The sequence below is a fragment of the Biomphalaria glabrata genome, chromosome 9, assembly GCF_947242115.1.
Source record: "Biomphalaria glabrata chromosome 9, xgBioGlab47.1, whole genome shotgun sequence".
In the NCBI taxonomy this organism is placed as follows: domain Eukaryota; kingdom Metazoa; phylum Mollusca; class Gastropoda; family Planorbidae; genus Biomphalaria; species Biomphalaria glabrata.
The window spans coordinates 43401905-43417070 of NC_074719.1; the positions used below are offsets into that span (position 1 = coordinate 43401905).

Below are 15166 nucleotides of genomic sequence, written 5' to 3' on the forward strand. Positions count from 1 at the left end.
TGGAGAGACTCTCATTAAGCGATAGACTTGGTGTCGTGTTCTTAATAAGATATGCCGTTTGTTGGCCCCATTGAGTCGTAGAACGAACACAAATATCGCAGGTCTAGGGTGGCTTTCGCTTTGTTGGTAGAGGAGCTGGCCATTTTGCATGGTACGCTTTTCTTCCAGAGCTGAAGCCCATGTTTTTTTTTACTGTCCATAGCTTTCTTGGTCACCGTCTCTCTACATCCAGTGCGGTCTAGGGCTGTCTTTCCCAATGGTCAGTAGCAATGTGCACTGTTTTGAGGTCCCGTTTTATGACATCTACGTAACGGAGGTGGGGGCGACTTTCAGAATGCGATTGACCTCCATCCGACCATTAAAAGATGAATAAAAACCTAAATCTAGATTTAGATATTCATGTGTCATTCTCCGACACTGCTAGGAATAAGGATTCGATAATGGAGATCTGGATTCACCTAGTTTTAATTATCAAAAAAACAACAAACATACATATAAAGATAAAAAAGAACTTACCTGTTTTAAGAATTTAAAATATAATCCAAGCACAGGCTGTCTATGTTGATCTAGGACTAGGCCAAGGCCTAGGTCTAATATCCAGAACTGAAGATCTAAAGTCCACAACTGTAGATCTAGAGTAGTTTATGCTATTCGGACACCTATAGGCCCAAATTTGAAAGTTTGACTTTGACAGCGCATTATTTGACAATGGTTTGACATAGAAAAGAAAATGACGTATCAAAATCTTCTTTAGTTAAAGGAGAATAAGGATGACTACTTATATTTGTTCCCCAAACCTATATTTGTTATTATATTTAAGGTCAAAGACGCCGTGTGTTTTCATTTAATTCGGACACATTTGACCCACATTATTTGATTCCGGACACCATAATTTATTTCGGACAGTCTCTATATTTAGGTATCAATAAACTCAGATTTTAATTCTATATTAACATTAACTAAATTTTAAGATCCCCAGGCATAGCCCATCACATGAAATCATAACGATGTTTTGAAACTATGCATAAATACGAACACAAAAAAATAAAAATATGAACACACTTATTCTACCAAAATTAGGTCACTGGAATAGTGATTTCTGCACCGACCTTTAGACTTATTTTATGTTTGTTTATTTTATGTGTGTTGAATGTTTGGGGTTTGCATGATTAGATGTGTTGAATGTTTGTGTTTTTTTTGTTTATTAATTTAATAAATTTCTAATACAGATGATCTTTTGTAGTATAGTAGGCCCCTATAGGTTACGATAGCCATTCTTGCCTAACTGAATCCTCTATATTCTCTCTATATAAATCTAGATCTATCTAGTAGGTCTAGATCTAAGCATTTAACTTCATTCAATGTACCAAGCTCACTCCAAACATTTGCCCATTTATTCTCTATTTAAAAATAATAACAACAAACGAACAAATATAATATAAGATCATTTTATTGATGTCCAAAACTGGCTGTCCGAAATAAATTTTGGTAAGAAAATCGTAATTTGATTCGGACACCGTATTAATTTTTTTTTGGTATGGAATTAGAAAACTTGGCTTATGAATCAAATAAATTAGCTCCAAAAACAGAATAAATATTGCCGGGCTCATTAGTATAGACTTAGAAAATAAAAAAATATAGTCTTAACTCTAGGAAGAGGTAAAGTCATCCGGGTAACATAGGAAAAAACAACAACCTGACTAACTAATTTGAAATTCGTTTTTCTTACATAAAAAGATGGCTAAATGGAAGGAAATTGGGTCAGAATCATTGGAAAATGGACAAGCACATTATACAGCGCGCTAGTTTTATAATACATATTAAAATAATTATTTAATGACCACAAAAAACAGCGAATGTCCGAATTCATGTAATGTCCGAAATAAATAAACTACTATATATTCAATCATATGCTTCGAAATTTTTACAGAAATTTAAAGTTTATACATTTTTTTTTAATTTGTCTTAGAACAATACCATTTTAATTTAGAAATATGCAAACTTATTCTTTTTCTGCATACATGCAGACGATATTAAAATGTCTAACACAAGTAGGCCTACGATCTGAGCATCGTATGCAGTCAAGTGTGAAAGAAAGTGTGGACACGGCAGACTAGCACGTGCAGTCCAAGCCTTCACGAGACGTGCCAAACACACGGCCCTAGATGACGTAACCCTGACTCTCAAGGTCAAGGTTGACTCGCTGTTAGAAAGTGTGTTGTTTTTTTATAAATATTACTAGAATTGAAATTAAAGACAAATAAAGACGTTGTTAATTAGCTGAGTAAAGTTAATGAGATACAGCCGATCAAAGACTCTCAATACGTACCTCTCGTCCTTAATACTCTAGCCTCCTCAATGATCCAGCTGGTAGGCCTATACATCTGAAAACAAGGTTTCAAGTTTTACTTGATTTATATTAAGTATGATATAGGTCTAGCATTTTGAAATAATTCCATAAAAAGATTAAAATATGTTTGGTCGAAATGAAAAAAAAAATATAGATCTATTTATTAATTGTGAATAGCATGTTCCAATATTTAGCCACTGTCATTTTTTTTTAAATTGTCAGTTATTCTAAAGTGCATTTTTTTACTTCGGGGTCACCCCCCCCCCCCCACTAACGGGTGTCACCCTGTGCTGACCGCACCCCCCCCCCCAGTGATGCCACTGGTTTCTAGTTAACTATATAATTTATGCTTAGCACACATGCAGCTGCTTGGTTCAGTTCTGTGCTGTTCTGTACAACGCATTACGACGATTCGTTGCTGAATATAGCCAAGACAACTTTCGAGTATGAGGCGACGTCTTGATCTTAAGCTTAGTGCCAGTGTCTTGTTCGGGCCTCTCGGTAAAGAATGCATTTATGAAGGACATGGTCAGCATTCTCTGGTGACACTCCACATGGGCAGATTTCACTGGTTCCAATGTTGAGCTTCCAGTACATATGTTGTCTCATTCTGTTGTGTCCGGACCTGAGTCGAAAGATTAGACGTTGATCTTGTCGGGATAGCCTATAATAGGCATCATCTTTCTTGTGATTCGGACGAGAGCTTGTCCATTTCTCATTTACTTTATTCACTATTAGTGTCTTAATTTCTTCTGGATAGAGTGTTGTTCTCCCACACTCGGCCAGTGTGTCAGACCTTGGTTAGGCCAATAATAGAATATGCATCCTCCGTTTGGGACCCCTCAACACAAGCAAACATTAAGAAACTGGAACAGACACAAAATAGAGCAGTGAGATTCATAACAAACGAATATTCACATTTGACTAGAGTAACACCTTTAGTAAAATCACTAAATTTAGAAAGCCTTCAGGACAGAAGACTCAAAAGTAAAGTAGCAATTATGCATAAAACACTGAACCATAATCTTCAAATACAAAAACAAAATTTAATAAAATACTCAGAAAGACACAAAGATTAAGGTACACACCTCGTCCCATATGCTAGGACAAATTTGTACAAATACTCCTTCTTCCTTAGTGCTATTAGAGCATGGAATGGGTTGCCTGAGCTAACCAGGAAAACCAGTGACTTGGCAGAGTTTAATTCATTGGTTAATATGCATGACTAAATGCATGACGCGTACGACGTAGGCCTAATCATCTTCTTTTTTGAAGTAACGTCAGTATTATATAAGATAAGACTTCTCATTTCCTTCTAGTTCTATATGTGCTGGTATCCATTGAATAACATATTTTTTTTTGCTGTTGTTGTTGAGCTTTGTAAGTGCTGTTTTGAGTCGTTTTATATTGGAGGAGTAAGAGTTTTGCAAGCTTTGGAGGGTTGTTTTCTCATCGGTTAGAAAGACAATCTGACTGTGCGAGGTACTTGGATGTTTTGCTTGCATGGTAGCTGCTAGTTCTAGTGCTTCTCTTTCTGCTCTGTGGCTGTCAGAGAGCTCTCCAGTTGCTATGGATTTTTCTAGTTTTTCTCCATCGGGCCATTCGATGAGTATTCCAGCTCCTACATTAACTATTTCTCTCCTAACTGACGATAACAGCGTTGATTCCACCAGAATTTGGTAAATAATTACGGAGAGAAAGAGTTAAACGTTGCACAAATATTCATTTACGTGGCTCCCTTACATTGAAGGAGATAGGGCGGTGCCAATCACGTAGGAAAGGTATAAGAGGGAAGACTCGCGATTTTCCTCATTCTTATTAGTTAGGCAGTGGGTTGAAAAGAACCGCATTAAAATGTAGTCTTTCTTACACATAGCGGCCAATTTCTTAAAACATGCTGGACTCTCCTCTGACCGGGTAACTATTTAAAAATTTAGTGCATGCTCTCCGTGGAGGAGATGGCCCACCCCAACATATAAACATGAGCCTTGTAGGTCAGGACGAAGCCACCAAGAGGCATATATCAACCGCCATACTCCGGAAGATAGCATCAAACATATTAAAGTCCTACCCAGTCAGATGCCATCTACTGCTTCACATAAGGGTCGCTATGGGGTCCTAGTACTCTACCTGGTGGACAGGTCTGACCCAGACAAGCTACTACATGCTGCGTCGCCGCATGTTCTCCGGACGTTGACCTTACAGGAATAACTATAGTTATAGGGCGTTCGAGGCTATTAGAGTTCGAATGTCCAACAAAGAACCCAGTGCGATTACTGTCATGCACCATGGGTGGCGGCAGCGGAGGGTCACTTTCAATAGAAGAGGCAGTCTGTGCTGCAGATAACTAACATCCACCGATTTATTGGAGCTGTCGTTTCAATGCCCTCACAATGCGGTGTGAAAAGGCAACGAGGAGGCAGACGTTCTCGCAAGAAAGGGTGCGTTGGCAGCTACTAATCCCGAAGCACCAAACACGTTTCTCCAGGTAACGGCAGAAATACGAGCACTCGATTAGGAGAAGTAGGCCTAGTTAAAATATTGGGAGGAATCCGAGAAGGCCCTTGGTGTCTAGCAGCATATGCGTCACCCAGATAGCGACGATCCGTGGTGGTGGTTGAGAGTTAAGCGGGTATGTGTCTGGACAGTCACTTGATCTGTATTTGACCGGGGGGGGGGGGGGTCGGGGCTATGAGCCGGCCCAGTTTCTAGCCAGAACACAGTTGGTCTGTTCCCAATCGGATTTCATTTCAAGTGCTAGGATAATGACACTATCAAAGCACTACACACCAACCAATCAATCAAACAACCAAACCAAACCTACCAGCCAATCATCCAAGAAAACAACCAACCAACCTACTAACCTTAACCAACCACAACTAATCATTAAAAAATATCCATCTAGCCAACCAAACACAAAAAACATACCAGCCGACCATCACCATTCATCCATCCAACCAACCACATCTAACCAGCCAACCATCCAACAAAACAGTTACCCATCTAGCCAACCAACATACTAGCCAAACATCACCATCCATCCAACTAACCACACCCAAAATATCATCCAGCCATTCAACACACCACAACCAACATATCAACCAACCTACCAACCTTCACCAACCAGCTAACCATTACCAACCATAAATCTATCCAGCCAATCAACAACAACCAACCAACCACAACCACCCAACCATCACCAACCATCCATCCATCCAACCACAAGCAATTATAAAAAAATTATCTATCTAGCCAACCAACCACAACCAACATGCCAACCAACCACTGCCAAAATACCAACCAACCACAACTAACATATCAACCAACCTCCAAACCTTCACCAACCAGCTAACCATTACCAACCATCAATCTATTCAGCCAATCAACAGCCCCCCACCAACCAACCACAACCACTGAACCATTACCAACAATCCATCCATCCAACCAACCACAAACAACCTAACAAACAACCACAACCAACATATCAACTAACCAGCCAACCACCTATCCATACAACCAACCAACAACAACCCACTATCCATTCAACCACAAGTAATCATACAAAAATTATCCATCTAGCCAACCAACCACACTCAACATAACCAGCAAAACATCACCATCCATCCAACCAACCAACCACAACTAACCAGCCAACCATCCAAAAAAACAATTATCCATCTAGCCAACCAACATACTGACCAACCATCCAACCATCACCACTCATCCAACCACAGCCAAAATATCAACCATTCATTCAACCAACCACAACCAAAATATCAACTACCCCCCTAACCAGCTAACCATTACCAACCATCAATCTATTCAGCCAATCAACAACAACCAACCAACCACAACCACCCAACCATCTATCCAACCAACCAACCAACCATCCATCCAACCAGAACCAACCAATTACAACCAACCTACCATCCTACTAACCACAGCCAACCATCAAACCAACCATCCATCCATCCATCCATCTATTATAAAGATTTTAGCCATAGTTTCTCTAGTAAACTATATAATATTTATGTTTAGCACACATGCAGTTAAGTAGATAATTTATGTTTAGCACACATGCAGCTGCTTTTTTTTTTTTTTTTTTTTTGTAAACAAAATGTGCCAAAAATATATCCTTAAAATGCTAGAAGTTAGTAACACCACTGTAAATCACATATGGCAGCGCACAGATCATATTGAAGTCGCTAAGGCACTTTATTGATGTACAGTCAAAATATAAAGGTTACTTTTTACAACCAAATGTATTAAAAACACTATTTACACCTATAATATTATATGAATTAAATTTTATTCTGGTTAATTATCGGTATTTTATGAGCGCGAGACTCTGATCTACAGGATTACCCTAAGTAGATATCATATATAATACTACTAATAGTAGATTCTAGTAAGACTATATTATAATTTAATATATATAATAATAAAATATAATAATATTGATCTATAATAATTTTTTTTAAATATACTCAGTATATATTATCTAGATCTAGATGTCTAGCACTCAGTAGTTATACACAAGCCTACAGTCCCGCATTATGCGGAACCTTCCCGCAAAATCATCAAAAAATCTCACATATTCCGCCGTTCCCCATTCACGATTTTTCGTTCCGCCAGATCTGAATTCCGACACAAAAAAAAAAAAAAATCGCCGTTTTTTTTCATTATTTATTAATAGTGCGAAATGAAAATACTGAATGCAAAAGAAAATATATATAGGTCTGTGTTTATTGTTTACATTTTATCTCCTCTCGGACCCGGTGTGTCCTAAACTTGCCTTAAGTTAGGAAGATATGGTAATGGTTAAGCTAGTCCTAGCTAGATCTAGATCTACTTATCTAGTAGTCTAGGTCTAGATACCAGATCTATTCTTAGAATCTAGTAGTAGTAGATCTAAGTGCTAATAAGCCAAATGTTCTGAGAAAGACTGAGTCTACTTCTTAGTGATAGTCTACTCTATAACTCTAACTCTAAGTAACTGACTAACAGTAACACTAACCTAACAGTTAACAGTCTAACTAGATTTTACTAGATCTAGATCTAGTACTACTTACTCAACTTAGTTACTGGTCTACTACTTAGTCTACTACTAGAAAGTACCTTATATTCAAAGTCAAAGTGCATTGGTAATATTGGTACAACAAGAAGCAACTTAGCAACTCAAAAGCAATAGGTGCCAGTGGGTTAATAATTGAAGTTACGTTAATGTTACGATTCACTAAATTTATTATTTTATATGTTAACCCTTCATATAAGTATATAGTCTATATATAAATGCCATTCATCTTTAAAAGCCTGGGACAAGAGTCAAAAGCCATGACTGATAGTGATATACTAAATGTAATTTGTGGGGCCCCTGTTAAATGCGGGGCCAAATTTCGAGCAATCGGTAAAATTGTCCTAAAGCAGGCCCTGTTCTTAGATTAGGCCTATATTATATAGGCTATATTAATTTACATATTAGTGCAAAGCAACATTTTCTTATTATGTTGCAACCAAGTCAAAGTATAGAAACAGGCTTGACTGCACACTATATATAACCATCCATTGCTTTTTTTGTTAAAACAAATAGGGGCCGGTACTCAGTAATGGATTGCCTAACTTTTAACTACTAATAAATTAATATAAAATATGTTAAAATTCAAGAAAAGTATTAATTTTTCCCACATTCAAAAAGGTGCCGGTATACTGTACCAGTGCATACCGTCACAAAAAAAATAAATAAATATATATATATATATATATATATATATATATATATATATATATATATATATATATATATATATATATATATATATAATATATATATATATATATATTTCAGTTTGCTAATATCAATCATGATATAAAAAGGTTATATACTTTTCCTTACACAAAATCACAAGTTATTAAACCTTATTTTTTCATATGTTTATATCTGTAGTGTATTAAATTTAGTATATATGGTTCAAGAATTTTATAAATATGAAAAGGATAAAAATCAAACCTAAAAATAAGAAAAGTGTTTAACTTAATTCTCCCAATTTTCAAAGTGTTCTATTAAAGCTAAAGTTTGAAAAACACTGTTGTACATAAATCATTCCCCATATTTCGTTTTTATGCAATTAAATCATTAATTTGTTTCCTGTGTTTAAATGTATTTTATGATCACCTAGTTAACACATTAAATTTTTTTTATTGGTCTATTTGGTTTAATATGGGGATTATGAATATAGTCAGAGACTAGACTACTGGAATTTTTTTAAATCAATTTTTACTTATGATTGAAATAGACTATAAAAGAATGCCTATTAATTATGTGGAATTCATTTTTATCATTACCAAATTTATAACAGTTCCTCTAATATAAGTTCCCATTGGTTGTAGGATTCAGAAAAATAAGGATACACTTGAAGATTAGTTACTGTGTACTCCCTCCCTGCACCCAACGTCAAATATTAATTGCAAACACTGTTTTATATATATATATATATATAATCTATTCTACGAATTGAAGATTACATGTGCATCCTAATTTATATCTTGATAGGGATTCATTGATAGAAAATGTATGTTTATTTGAACGCTGTTAAAAGAAACAATTATAAGTTTATATACATTTATTTCCTGTAGTAGCTTTTTAATTAATTTTTTTTTTGTGTTATTTGTTACAGATAATGTGTCTAGAAATTTGAAAAGAAGCCAAGAAGCTAGCCATAAGGGATATCAAACATGGAATACAATTTTACTTTTGAACTAAAAAATGTAATTAAAAAGGAAATGGTGGAAGACAATTTGTCAGCCCCAACATCTGAAGAAGAATCTCCTAAGTTGTCTTGCATGTCACACTGCAAGTCAAACTGTTCTCTTGATCTGAGAAATGGGATGAAAGAAGAAAGGAATGACACAATGTTTACACCAGAAGTTCCAGGAGAAGAAATAGACAAGTTGAATTCATTGTCAGACATGAAACAGGACATTAGTTATGAAATGAGAGAAACATCAAATCTTAAACATTTCCAGGTAAGGCAGAAGTTATCTAATATTAAACATTTAATAAATTCCTTATATCTATGTCTGAGTCACCTTAAGTTACTGTATATACTGTTGAAATCTTATATTGATCTAGATGGAAATATGTAATTATTAAATTCATTGAATCATACCACTTCTTAATCTCTTTAAATGCAATTTTAATGACATTTTTTTCCCTCTTAAGTTTTTAACATGTGATTATGATGTCTAAGTCTAAATGTTCTTCTCTGTGTGTTTATGCTTGGTTTTAGTAAGTTTTTTTGTTTAGTAAGTTTGATTTTTTTCAAGAACTTCTCCTTAGCTCTGGTTTTGAAACTGACGAAAATGTTTGAGAACTTTAGAATGAGGAAAAAATGCTGGACTTTGTACTATTTGAGCTTGAATAAATAGAAAAAGAATACATTTGGTCTCCTCATTCTTAGGGTCAAAAGTTCCATCTGGATAACAGAAAGAATAAACTATGTAACTGGTTGAGACATCTGTTTTCAAGATGGATGACATAATGAAGGCTCCCCAAATCCCAAAATTCAAAATCCCAGTCTTCACCAAGATTCAAACCCAGGACCCCAGGTTTGGAACCTGAGCACTTAACCACTCAGCCACCGCGCCCCCACCATTCTTTAAACATTTTTTAAAAATCTCATCTGCCCTCGCCTGGCGTTGAGAAAAATAAAATGCAGCAGCAGCAGCTGGCCTTTAAAATACACAGCACAGCACACTGAAAAGATACTGCCAAAATACCCAAGCAGAGACAATAAGCATTGAAATAGTCTCTTATCAGTTAACAATTACGATCTTACTTGAAGACCATATGCATTTTTTATATGGTTACAACTTGTTGGTCACTTAATTGAGTATTAGGGGGCCGAAATGTGTGTTGGGGTTTCATTTACAGTCAGTTCTATAAAACGAGACAAAAGAATATTATCTTTAGAAACTTCTAGAAATTACTGGATGTGAGCATTAGAATGTTGTGAATAGAGGCTGAGTGAAAAGAAATTTCAATACTACCTGAGAAACCTGAATCCTGGTACAGACTAGGAATTCAGAATTCTATATTTGGCATCTACCTGTTAAAGGAACATGGAAACTTTCTCCTATGTTATATCTATCCAGTAAAAGCATTCTGGTCATAACAAAAGTGCTATGCTCAACCAAATATTATTACTTTTGAGGTTCCATAATCTTTTTATTTAAATTTTTTTTTTTTCAGATGCAATTTGAAAAACTTGAGCAAGAAAAAACTTTTTTCAAAGAAGAACAAAAACAACATAAAGAAAATAAATGTCCAACATGTCTGAAAGTATTTCAAACATCTTCAAAGTTAAAAATACATCAGGTGGTCCATACAGGTGAAAAGAAATTTAAATGTCAAATATGTCTGAAATTATTTTCAACACCTTCAAAATTAAAGTCACATCATCGAGTCCATACAGGTGAAAAACCATTTCAATGTCAAATATGTTTGAAAGCTTTTTCTCGCTCATCAAGTTTAAAACAACATCAAAAGATCCATACAGGTGAAAAACCATTTCAATGTCAAATATGTTTGAAAGCTTTTTCTCTCTCATCAAGTTTAAAACAACATCAAAAGGTCCATACAGGTGAAAAACCATTTCAATGTCAAATATGTTTGAAAGCTTTTTCTCAGTATTCACATTTAAAGATACATGGGCTAGTCCATACAGGTGAAAAACCATTTAAATGTCAAATATGTCTGAAATTATTTTCAACATCTTCAAAATTAAAGTCACATCGGCGACTCCATACAGGTGAAAAACCATTTCAATGTCAAATATGTTTGAAAGCTTTTTCTCTCTCATCAAGTTTAAAACAACATCAAAAGGTCCATATAGGTGAAAAACCATTTCAATGTCAAATATGTTTGATAGCTTTTTCTCAGTATTCAAATTTAAAACAACATCAAAAGGTCCATATAGGTGAAAAACCATTACAATGTCAAATATGTTTGAAAGCTTTTTCTCAGTATTCAAATTCAAAAAAACATCAGGTGGTCCAATCTAGTGAAGAACAATATAAATGTCAAATATGTCAGGAAGTATTTTCTCAGTCTTTAAGTTTTAAACAACACCTTCAGATTCATAACGGTGAAAAACTATTTCAATGTCAAAAATGTCTGAGAACATTTTCTCACAGATCTGATGTAAAAAGACATCAATTTGTACATAGCCAAAACTCAAAAGAGGAACTTAAATGTCTGACATGTAATGCCACTTTGTCCAGCAAGTTAACATTATCAATACACTTAGAGAGTCACGTTAATGGAAAGCCATTGAAATGTATTCTTTGCAATAACCATTTCTTATCCCTGCAAGAAATAAAGAATCATTTAATGATACACATTTAACTCTTTCTCTCCGTAATTATTTACATTTTAGTGGAATCAACGTTGGTATCGTCAGTTAGGAGAGAAAGAGTTAATGCCTTTGAAATGTGTACATTGTAATAGAAGTTGTTGTAATGCACAACTTTTAGAAAAACATGCTTGTAGTCTGAAATGTAAATGTTTTGGTCTAGCTTTAGTTTTTAAAATCGAATATTTAAAATAATTGTTAACAATCATACGGTTCATTGAGTTATTATCGAAGTATGCAAATTTTGCTTTCTATAATAATGCTAATTATTACGTGTGAATAGAAATAAGTAAAAGTTTCCCTTTCATATCTTGGGATCTCTGGGGCAGATGATGTTAAGGTCATCTGTTTCTATGGCCAACGGTTAACAAGCAGGGTGTTATGTGGCCAGCACAACGACCTACCGCCTTTACTTTCCCCAACTAAAGTCAGGTACCCTTTAGAGTTGGGTGGACTCAGGACACCCTGAAAATCCCAAAATTAAAAATCCCAGTCTTCACCAAGATTCGAACCCAGGACCCCAGGATCAGAAGCCGAGCGCTTAACCACTCAGCCACGGCGCCCCCACATGTGTAAATGTTAGTATTTAATGTGATGATTTCATGTTGTTTTTAATAATTTATGCTTAAAAAAAGACTAGTTATATTAATTAAGTACTAAATGACAAATATGTATTTTGTGCCTGACCGAACAACTTGCTCATATAGACCTACATTAAGTAATACAAATCTGATGATTTAAAGCGATAAAAATAAATTTTGCATAAAACAATGAATAATCTTTTATCTAATAAAAAAAAAATACACTGTTCGTTCAAAAAAAGAAGATAATTATACATAGTACAATTTAATAGTTTTAGCATGTATGGTGCTTCATTCCTAAATAAAGCTTGTGCATATTTTTACAAATTGTTTTGAAAACTTAAGTATTTAGGAAAAATCAAGAGCTGGTGGCAAATTGTGGCACACTGTGCTACGGAGCGCTACTGATACCAAACTGGTTACCTTGGTCACATCAGCTGTGCAGAGAGGGGGGGGGAACTGCTGTGTGGGCGACATCATTCTCACTATAAACAATGCCCTGGATTTCATCTCCCTGTTTAAGATGAACCATAGTCGTTCTACGACTGAAGGAGGCCAATAAAACATTGGCTTGTGATTTGTATTTTATATTCTATTTAATGCTCAAAATAAATGTTCTATAATTATTTTGATGTCATCATAAATCTAATGAGAATATAACTAATTCAATTTTAAATACTTTGTCACATATTGTTTTAGATTTTAGTGTTAATGTGGTTTAAATCTTTTTATTTATTTTTAGATATATTGGATAATTTGAAAAGATATTTCATTCTCATTTTTTTGCCATTTAATATAATATCTGATTTTTTTAAAATATGTCACACATTTTGTTTATTTCCAATTTCATATTTCCAATGTTAATGCCATGTCAAGAGATCACAAAAATTTGAATTTGTTCACCTTAAGTTAGTTACATTCATTTTTTTGAGAAATACATTTTATTGAAATAAATTCCTTGTATGGACTACCACTCCAGCCAAACACGCTTTATCAGATCTAATTCACTTGTTGGCAATGAAAGGGTTAAAGCACAACGCTTAGATCAAGCTGCAGTGACAGTAGCATCAGTTTGAACACATGTAGACGGATATATGAACATTAAAAGAATCAATGCTAGCTCTACACATTGATTGGGATTAATCTTCGGCTTTTCAATTTTATATATAGCGTAGGCGTTATGGTAGATCTAGCATTATTTATTATGGCATTCTCTTTCGCAATTTACTTAGTGCACAAGTTCGAGCTGCTATTTCGTATTTTTGTCTGTTCTTCGTTGAATGAAGTTACTTAATTATTATCAATATGTTAATGTGTCTAGAAATTACAGTAATTTTGAATTACAAATGTGTGTTTTATATTATTTTGTAACTTGTAATATGTGAGGCCCAAGTTCAGCCCGACAGTCACACCACACACACTCTGTTATACGTACATAAATTAATATACGAGGTGTATGATGATTTAAATAAAATTATGAATTTAATATAATGATATATTTACAATGAACTGATATATGAATAATAATAGTGGTATGAATAACAGTAGATATATAATATGATATAGTCTAATATGATCCAGTTCACTGTAAAACATAAAAATAATTATGAAACAATTAATATATTACCTTAGCTATAATATTTAGTACAATGGTCCACATAGACTTTCAATTTCAATACAACAACTGGTAATACATGTAGATCTAGCCTCTAGCTCAGATACTGTTCACCGACGACTATTAGTCAAAAAGTTCATGGTTCGCTCTGTAACACCAGGTCTGGACACAGCAACCCGCAGTCTGGAATCTGGAACCTCAGACTCGTGAAAACAAACTTGAACGTCAGACAGACTGAGATAAAGACCTCAGTCCTGTAGACTAAAGCTGAAATCTAAATATCGAAAACTGAGGTTGAAAACCGAGTCTTGACACTGTCTAACACTGAGACTTGAAAGTTACTTGAAACCAAGACTTAGACGACTTAGACTTCAAGCTAAAACCCTATAGAAAGATAAAAGATTCTTCTAATCTTCCAGTCTAATTATAGAATTACAAATACGATCGAATCTAAATAGTAATAAGTATATAATAAGGAAGTACAACTCCCCCTAAACAGGGGTCAAGATAATCCTTTAGAATAATTCCAAGGCAAATGCTAAGGCTATCCAGTAGCATAAGCACAATGAGAAATTCAAGAGCTCCCCAAAACACAACCTGTCTCTATAGTACAAGATGGAGAGAATGAAACAGACGATCTATGACGAAAGTCATACACACACTCGAGAATAGATTAGTAATAGTGTTCCATGATCTACATTGATCTAGCTCAGTGGTTCCCAAACTTGTTTTGTCTTGTAGACCCCTTGCCATGTTTTTTTTTGGTTATCGATTGACCCCAATGCCTAAGATGTATTTCATTTTTGAACTATATTCTTACCAGTGAGTCAAATATTGAAAAGGTAATTGAAAGCTGCATTTTAAGTTGTATCTATTTATTAATAAACTTCAAATTTAAACCAATTAAAACAACAGTTTCTATGTGTTACATAGCTGTCCATCGTGTCTCACAAAAAAGAGGTAAATTTGGCACCAACGCTCTCGCTTCAGACTGTTACGGAAGAAATAGATAATCTTCTGGATGACACCAACAGCATTACGTATATCTGAAACGTCATTCAGATCAATGATAACAAGTTTAGGTCTGTGGGACGTACAACGTACAAGGCTACTTTTGGATGTTTTTCACGAATCCTAGCCTGAACACAGTTCTGAATGCTACCCATCACGGGGGCAGCCATTGTAGATTTGACCGAGTAGCTTGTCCATG

General features: G+C 34.8%; 1 protein-coding gene and 1 long non-coding RNA gene across 2 annotated transcripts; both read left to right on the forward strand.

The window, feature by feature from the left end:
- Nucleotides 1–636: 636 nt before the first annotated feature.
- On the forward strand, nt 637–1217 carry LOC129928309 (uncharacterized). Its single transcript, XR_008779901.1, has 2 exons — nt 637–1141; nt 1174–1217. It is a non-coding gene; the product is annotated as an uncharacterized LOC129928309 (long non-coding RNA).
- A 5893-nt stretch (nt 1218–7110) lies between these two features.
- On the forward strand, nt 7111–13688 carry LOC106071997 (zinc finger protein 454-like). Its single transcript, XM_056042126.1, has 3 exons — nt 7111–7164; nt 9025–9373; nt 10599–13688. The coding sequence occupies exons 2-3, from the start codon at nt 9083–9085 to the stop codon at nt 11751–11753; spliced, it is 1446 nt and encodes a 481-aa protein (XP_055898101.1). The 5' UTR covers nt 7111–7164; nt 9025–9082; the 3' UTR covers nt 11754–13688.
- The last annotated feature ends 1478 nt before the right edge of the window (nt 13689–15166 follow it).

Excerpts from the sequence above, each read along its gene's own strand:
- LOC106071997 (XM_056042126.1), top strand. The coding sequence starts at position 9,083 with ATGGAATACAATTTTACTTTTGAACTAAAAAATGTAATTAAAAAGGAA. Across the intron at positions 9,374-10,598 it reads CAAATCTTAAACATTTCCAG|ATGCAATTTGAAAAACTTGA; the intron begins GTAAGGCAGAAG and ends TTTTTTTTTCAG.